At 39.1% G+C, this 9,163-nt stretch overlaps 1 protein-coding gene across 1 annotated transcript; it reads left to right on the top strand.

The window, feature by feature from the left end:
• On the top strand, positions 1,176-2,730 carry LOC109835214 (protein FAR1-RELATED SEQUENCE 7-like). The gene is made up of 2 exons (XM_020403199.1): positions 1,176-1,624; positions 2,394-2,730. Exons 1-2 carry the CDS (start codon positions 1,176-1,178, stop codon positions 2,728-2,730), a joined length of 786 nt encoding a protein of 261 aa, XP_020258788.1.

Genomic DNA, 9,163 nt, shown 5'->3' with positions numbered 1-9,163 from the left:
TGCTCTCTCGATCCCTCTCTTTGTCCACGATTATCAGCTGTGATATTTCTCTCTCTCTCTCTCTCTCTCTCTCTCTCTCTCGATCTCTTATTCTGTAAAATGCATCGAATGTTGATGCCCAAATAAGGTATTTTTGTAGCAACATTGTGAAACTGGTACTCAAATGAATTTTTTTCTGAGGAACTTTTATGTGATGGTTGGTGTTGTCCATTATAAAAGCAAAGTTCGTGGTGCCATTAATATCGTCCATGTATTTCCATATGACCTGCTAGTAAAGTGATGTTCTTTTAGACAGCAAATTATTTTCTTCATTGTGCTTGTTGCAGAATATTTTTTTGATGTCCTACAGAACAAGCATGGATCACAATAACGATAATGTCCATGTCGGCAGCAATACCATAAGCACTGTTATGCCTTTCACAATGACCAGCAATGTTAGAAGGTAATGATGCAAAAAATTTTGAATTGTATATTTAGCCAGTATTCAACATTGTTATAATTCATTGTACATTAACCTTACAGAATGGAGGAAATAAATTCAACTAGTGTAGAGCTCAGAATGGGAGAATCAAGTGCTATTGGAAGTAAAATTGCAGCCAATACTAAAAATGCTCCTAAATCACTACTAGGAATGAAGTTTAATACTTATAAATAAGCTTATAACTATTATAATTCTTATGCATTATTGATGGATTTTGGAATAAGGAAGAGCACGGTAAATTACTCTTGCAAGACTAGAGATGTGATAGACAGAAAGTTTGTTTGTGATAATGAGGGATATAGATCTAATAGAGACAAGATAGAGATCCCTTTTTGGCGAGAGACCCGAGTAGGGTGTAAGGCAATGCTACGAGTTAAATTATTGGAGGACAAATCGTGGGAGGTCACGGGGTTTGTTGAAGAGCATACAAATTATGTGATGAGTAGTCCAGACAAAGCAAAAATACAGATCGCATAAACAATCCCATAAAACTCATAGATGTAAAAAACTTATTGAGAGTCTGCGAGAAGAAGGTATGCCTCCTTCTACTATTTCTCGTGTCATTAATGCAGCCAATGGAAGAGAAGGTGAATTAGTGATACCACAACAGTGTATTGATCATATCAGAATCCAAAGATACAATAATATTGGCCATGAATGCATGCCTATCATTTGACATTTTCAGAGTAAGACAATGAATGATCCAGGATTTTATTTTGCAATAGAAGTAGACAGTAGTGGGCAAATGAGGAGTGTTTTCTGGGTTGATGGAAGATCAAGAGCATCTTATTTGCAATTCAATGATGTTGTTGTGTTTGATGTGACATACAGAACTAATAAGTTCAGTCTTTCATTTGCTCCATTTACTAGTGTGAATCACCATAGGAAGTTCACTTTACTTGGTTGTGCATTATTAGCCGATGACCAGGAAGATACCTTTGTGTGGTTATTTCAAGAATGGATGAAATGCATGCATGTGGTTGAACTAGGTGCCATTATAGCAAATCAGGATAGAACAATGTATAATGCTATTCACTCAGTGTTTTCAATAACAAGACATCGTTATTGCTATTGGCACATGCAAAAGCACATTATTAATCATTTGCCTATTTTGGGGTCTCATTATGGTGAACAGTTTCAAAGGTATTAGGGCTTGTGATATAATAATTCTCTAATTGAACAGTATGGAGGATATTGGCTTGAGATGAAGGAGAAGTTAGAGGTAAATAAAAAAGGGAATGGATGGTTGCAAACAGTTTACAAATGTCGAGAACATTGGGTGTCATGTTATTTAAAGGACACTTTTTTTGCTGGAATGAGATCGAGCCAAAGGAGTGAAAGTATTAATTCTTTTTTGATGAGTTTGTTAACTCACATACTCAATTACAAGAGTTTGCGACACAATATGAAAAAACAGTAACTCATCGTCGCTTAAGTGAAGCCCATGAAGATTTTAAGAGTCTTAACACAAAGTCTGTAATGCTCCTTGGACATCCAATTAAGGTACAAGTTAGAGAAATGTATACATGCAATATATTTACTGTGTTCCAAACTGAATTCAAAGGATTTGGTACACTTTTTTGTGAAGAATTGAGAAAAGATGGGGACGTTGTTGAATATAAGGTCTGTAAGTTTACAGATAGAGGAAAATGGGAGGTGGTTACTTATGATCAGTCCAGTCATTTGTAGTTTATTTGCACTTGTGCTTTGTTTGAAACCAATGGTGTTGTATGTAGGCATATAATGTCGCTAATGATGGCTAGACAAATGGATTTATTACCCGACCATTACATCCTACACCGTTGGACTATACATGCTCGACTTCGTAACATAGGGTTAGCAACATTGTATTTAGAAGAAACATCACAAGCTGTGAATAGGAGATTAATTTATTAAAATCTTGGGCTTTAAGAGCAAAATTCAATAATGCGCTCGAACTTGTATTTGATTCAGAAGAGAAGATGCAAAAACTAGATGATGTGCTAACAAATTTTATAGAGTCAATTGAAGAAGAAGTTAGAGAAACTCAAGTTCAAATGGTGGATATTCCTCAGATTGCTGCATCCATTTCACATACAATGGAGCGCATTCCTCATATTACAGTTTATGATCCTGATAGACCTGCAAGGACTAAAGGTCGTCCACGCAATGCTACTAGAATCCAGTCAGGTTTAGATGATAGACCTGCAAGGACTAAAGGTCGTCCACGCAATGCTACTAGAATCCAGTCAGGTTTAGAACAAGCATAAGAAAAGAAAGAAAGGAAGAAACCGTCCACGCAATGCTACTAGAATCCAGTCAGGTTTAGAACAAGCATAAGAAAAGAAAGAAAGGAAGAAACATATATGTAGCAAATATGGTGAACTCGGGCATTATAGAACTACCTATAAAGTCAACTTGCTAAGGTACAATTAATATTTTTTTCATAGGTAGCATGTATGGTTGAAGATATATCATAATTCTTAGACATCCAGCATTTCAGAAACTAAAGCCAATAAATTACATCACATAATATTGTAATCACTTACAAACCTAGTTGAGAAACATCCAACACATAACAACTTACAAATCACATCATATGCTTTTTGCAATGGACAAGTCAACAAATACTGCAACGATACAAACTACAAACACTAATATTGTAAACACTGAACCTAATGCAAAAGTATAGATGAGGAAAATACCAGTTTCCCCAAGTTTTTCCTTGTCCTCATCCAGATTATGCCCCTCTGAAAATATTTGTTGTTGGAATTGAACTGGTGTCCGGACATGCTTATGTTTTTCCTTATCCTCATCTAAGTTATGCTCCTCTGGAAATATTTGTTCTTGAACATAAACAGATGTCTGGACAGGCCTTGAGATGGATGCTGAATCACGAGCGATGGTGTGCTTCTCCCATCAATCAAAGCCTCTTTGTACGTTGCATACCCTTTGTAGGAGGTATTTAGAAATTTATCAACTAGAGATTTGCATTCCTCCTAATTATCAAAAATGCCACATCGTCGACCTCTCTTCACAATAGAAAAACTCTTTCTTGCCATGGATAACCTGAAAATTTGTGCTTTAAAAAGAAATTATCATAGATTATAAGACATTCATGCATGCAAAATCCATTGTATCACCACTAATACATATCATCTTTCAACATTATAATACACTTTGTATAATCAAATGCAAGAAGTTTGTGTGAAATAAACAAATCAAACAAATATTTCAAACCTTGATTCAAGTTCTGAAATAGCAAATAAGCTAAATTAGATGCAGGTGTAGGTGTTAAAAATTACCTATAGGTTACCAAACACAGTTCGAGACAGAGAGAAGATAATGAACATTATTATCTGAGTCAAGAAAGATTATCCGACGTTGATAAACGCATGAAACGATTCGGTAAAATGCACAAGTCAACGAAGTAACGAAACACACATAAAGGGGAAAAACAAGCGAACCGAAGGAGATACAAATAGCCTAAAGGGTAAAAAAGACACAACAATAGGCCAGGAGGCTCGCACCCATGCGAGCCACCAAATGGTGACTCGCACGCATGCGAGCCACCAAATGGTGACTCGCACCCATGCAGCCACCAAATGGTGACTCATACAGCTCCGAGCCACCACGACTGTTTTGGCCTCCCAAAACTCCCCAAAACATGGATTTTGATACTTTTTAAGGATTCTTTCATTCCAGGACCTCTCCAACTATTTTAAAGTTATCCCTAAGTGTAGTTGAGCGGTTATTTACTGTAGATAATGTCAAATTATCAAATCTTATCAGAAAATGTGACGACAAAAGCCTATAAATAGAAGCCCAGAGTCTTCATTAGAGAGGATCTGAAATCAGAGGGTGAGGTACTGTCAATTTGAACAGTAGACCACGGATTTCAGAGGAGAATTGGTAAATCTTGACGAACTTTTTCATAAAAAAACCCTTCGAAAGATTTGAGATTCTTTCTCCCTCTTTCCTCCAGATTAAACTTGGTTTTAATCTCGAAAAGAGCCACAATCTCGCTTGGTCGTGATTGTCACTGTTGTGATTGTTTCCTTCGTGAAACAAGAACATAATTAACCTTGTTAACCAGATCTGATCCGCGGTGGTCTACGGACTAATGCGTCCCCGATATAGGCAAAGATCCCACGCAAAGCAACAGGAGATAAACTACTACTGCGTTTTGTTGGATAAAGTTATAATTTTCACTTTTTCATTGTAAGAATATCTTATAAAAAGATCGACTTTTTTTAGTCTGAACTTGTAATCGATAAACGGTGTAACAAGTTAACAACAATGGAAAAAGTAACTTTTGACGAAAACAAACTGGCGACCACAATAGGAGCTAACATTTTCTCTATCGAAGCTCTTGTACCGCAACCACAGATCCGGATCTCGGTTGACAAAGAGGTCGAGTACGAGTTCAACCAACAGAAATTCGAGGAGTATTTATCGTCCTCTTCCTCCAGATCCTCCGCCTCTTGCAAGCGCAGGAAGCTCAAGGCCCTCGTTACTATTGCAATCTCGTCTTGCAACGCTCCTCCGGCCTACAACGAGGTCGGATCTGTAGATCTGGACTCCTCCTCAATCAAGGAGATAGCTGCTGGAGGCGCGCCCACTTTATCAAAGAGAGCTTGCCAAAGGCAGCGCCAACGCCTCGCGCTCTAACTTGCCAAGGCTTTGGAACCTGTTGACGGGATTTGCTACGAAGTGGATCTGAAATTCAAAAGGCATCGAGGATCCCAATAGCAAACAAACAGACCCTCCTCCAAACCAGCAATGAATGAATGGATCCAGGTCAAAAGGATCCATTCAACCCTCGAGGGGCGCATTCAAAAGCATTGCGCACTGCTTGTGTATGCACGGATTCTTGTACAGGAAGCGCAGAAGTTAAGGTAGGAAGAGGTGGTCAAGAAACCACCAAAACTACGCCAAGTCTAGAGGCTAAAGTCTAAAACGGCATCGAAAACAACTCAGACATCGCCCGGAACTATCGAAAAGCACGAACCACCTCTTGCTGGCTCGGCCAAAACTGAGCCACCAAGGAGTGGCTCGGCCAAGGCCGAGTCACCAAATAGTGGCGTGCTAGGTCCGAGCCACCAAGGCCCGCTTTGCCCCTGGTTCACCTCCCACGACCATTTTCGAGTCTCCGACAGCCCCTATTCCTACTCCGATGAATCTTGCACCTCCGATGGAGCCCTACGACAGCGTAGACTTGTCCCGATTCAAAAATAGGATGGCAGATCGCCTGGGTTCTTTACATGAGGATCGAGGCAAAGTTCCGATCAAAGAATGCTTGGGCCTGGTGAATAAACCCTGAGCAACTCAACGAGCTGGGGGTCGCACACGCCCTCATAACAATCTAAAGCCTTCTCATAAAGGAAAAGTTCTAGTAACCGACCGCATTGGACTACGAGTCGAAGTCTAAGAGCCCGTTGAGGTCCCATGCTCACAAAGGCGTAGCTCCAAGCGTGTGACTCTTGAAGACGCTAACAAAGCGTTATATCCTCAAAAGAAAATGTGTTCGTCTGATGATGATAATGTTATACCTAGGAAGTTATGCCAGCACACGATAGGTTGCTCCGGTGATCATGCTAATGAGTTGTGCTATCGGGCTGGGGTTACGAATAAGACTCGGAAGGAAAATACTTGGGAAGCGGATTCTCATTGTCCGTGCACCAAGCTTATTAGGGTAGTATTATCAGCATGCAGCTGCCACAAGGCCACTCTACAGAGGGTCTCGGTATCCCAAAGGCTTTCCTCTAAAGTGTCAAAAACCAAGCCAAGGCGTTTCCGCGAGAAACGACCAGCCATTCAAGATAACCAAGTTCCAGAAGTCACAATTAACATGGCTAATAAGGGAAAGTCGATTCAACCTTCCAGTTCTGACCCCCTCATATCATATCGTCTAACTCGGCTACGCGTGAAAACTACTAGACGTAGGGACTATCAAAGGATGAATAGAGGATTATCCTCGGATGATGAAGCATCAGATGCCAACTCTGCACTCGCTTTCGACAATACGATGTCCAGCACAGGACAATCTCGTGAGGTGTTCATGATCAACACCGAACAAATGGCTAAAATCCTCGAAGACGTTCTAGCCAAGCAGAGAGAGAATTTTAAATTTAAAATGGAAATGGTTATGCAGCAGATAAGGGAAACACATGACTAACAGATTCAGGCTTTGTCTAATCAGATTGGCGAATCTAGTCGTCACAATAATGCCTACCGGGCAGGTGGCGATTCAAACATGGACGAATATCTCGATACAGATAACCCTCCCGTTGATCAAAACGCTAGGGTGGCCCCACTGAAGATAATAACGCTGGGGTGGTTCCACCAAAGATGACAATGTCGAGGATGACCGCGTTGTTCCTCTCAGAAATCGTTCAAAGCATGATACAGACGAGGATAAAAAGATGAAAGACCCCGAGAGAAAAATCAACGCTCCGATGTCTGCTCGAGAGGTGAAGAAGTCTGGTATTCCGTATCATTACCCAAGAGAGTGGGAGTCGATCCCATACCCGGTGAAGTTTAACCTGATCAACTTTACGTCATTCGACGGGAAGGGCTCGCCCACTCAACATCTGATTTATTTTAAGTCTCAGTTAGGAGTGATCTCTGGCAATGAGCCTTTGATGGTCCGGTCATTCGTTGGCACCCTTCGCCGGCCTGCCTTCGATTGGTACCGTCGTCTCAAGCCTGGAAACATCAACAGCTGAGATAATATGCAAAGCTTATTCTTCAGTAATTTTTTTGATGATGACACCGAGGTATCATACAGGATGCTCTTTAAGGAGAAACAGGAAGAAGAAGTGACGGTCGACGACTTCGTCAAGCGATTCCGGAATAAGACGATGAATTGCCGAGATCCGATCATAGAGGACTTCATCCTCCAAACATGTCATAACAACCTGTCCATTGATATTTTGGAATTTATGGAAGTAGTCCAAGACTTGGAGAGAGTTGAAGGTGTGCAAAGAGCAGGCCGACAACGGGATAGCGAGAGAGAGAGGATGAGGGAGCCAGAGACTGCAGACTGAAGAGCGAGACTATGTCCGTTGAGAGACGAGAGGAGACGAGACGATTACCATAGCAGCGTGGAGTTGGCTGCGCGGCCACGGAGGAAAGGATCACACCCAGATTGGCCTCGGCGAAGGGCAGAGTGAAGCGCATTGCCATCTTGCCCTGAATCTCAAAATGCCGCACTCTTCGTTTTAGCGGACGCTATAGCAGTTCACGACGAACGCCTGGCGGTATGAAGCGGTGTTTGGGGGGAGGGGGACCGAGAGGCTCATTGTAAAATGGCTTTTTTTTCAAATCAACTCGCCTCAGCCCTGGATGAATCACAGCGGCACCACCTAAATGCCCCCAGCTCACGGCCAGCACCAGCCACTGCCAGTGCCTCTCCAGTTCCACCACACACTCACACACACACACACCATAATGTTATATATATATAATATATATATATTATTAATATATATATATATATATATATATTATATATATATATATATATATTATATATATCATATATATATGTATATATATATATGTATATATATATATACATTCTAATTAACAATGACACTGAAGATGAATCATATTCATCATCAACCTCAGAATCCAAGGAAGAAGAAAATTGTAAATGTGCAATTAATAATTATAATGAAGAGGCTGATTATTGGAAAGCCATAATTCAAATGAATGGACTGTCAATTAATATGATTAAATCAAACAGTGAATTATTATCAAAAATTTTATCAGAAGATATATCTCCTGAACTAAAAGAAGAATTATTAAAAAAATTCAATAAAGACAAGAGTCCAAATATTGACAATGTCTATAGATTTTCTGAAGTTAAAAAAAAAGGCAAAATATTGCCCAAACTTCTAAGGATATATCTTTATAATCTCTTAATAAAGAGATACAAGACTTGAAAAAAGAAGTCAAAGAGTTAAAACAAAAAAATAAATACATTCTCTCAAGGTTAGATGATACTAAAACTTCTAATGCTCTAGTTCAACATAGTGAACACAGTGATAATGATATTGATAATAATGCACTGTTGCAAATATTGCGACAAGTTACCTCTCAAAAATGGTATATAAATATTACCTTAGTAATAGCTGATCAAATGTATATATCAGATCTTATAGCTCTGGTTGATAAAGGTGTAGATCTAAACTGCATAAACGAAGGAATAATTCCTTCTAAATTCTTTGAAAGAACTACTCAGACTTTAAGTAGTGCTAATGGTAATCAATTAGAGATAAAATATAAATTACCACAAGCACATATATGTGTGCAAGGGACTTGCATACCAACTCCCTGTATATTAGTCAAAAATTTATCCCAATATATTATTTTAGGAACTCTATTTTTACATACTATTATGTTTATTAGTCAAAATGACACTGATGGTATTCGTGGTCATTTTGAGGATAATGAAATTATATTTGAATTCATCACAGATCCTCAAACTAGAATGCTAAATGAAGTCAAAAATATAATCTTAAAAGAAAACCAAATTAATTTTCTTAAAGAAGAAGTAGTATTTGTTCAAGTTATAGAACAAATAAAAAAGAATAAGGACTTAATAAGTCAAATTGAAAATAAATTTAAACCCACTATATGTAGTGATATTCCAAATGCATTTTGGAATAGAAAACAACATATTGTTTCCTTACCTTA

The sequence above is a fragment of the Asparagus officinalis genome, chromosome 3, assembly GCF_001876935.1.
Source record: "Asparagus officinalis chromosome 3, Aspof.V1, whole genome shotgun sequence".
NCBI lineage: Eukaryota > Viridiplantae > Streptophyta > Magnoliopsida > Asparagales > Asparagaceae > Asparagus > Asparagus officinalis.
The sequence above is the reverse complement of the archived record's forward strand: the minus strand, read 5'-3'. Positions and strand labels throughout refer to the sequence as shown.

Coding starts and splice junctions, on each gene's coding strand:
- LOC109835214 (XM_020403199.1), top strand. CDS start 1,176: ATGAATGATCCAGGATTTTATTTTGCAATAGAAGTAGACAGTAGTGGG. Junction 1,625..2,393: donor TATGGTGAACAGTTTCAAAG/GTATTAGGGCTT, acceptor TTGGGCTTTAAG/AGCAAAATTCAATAATGCGC.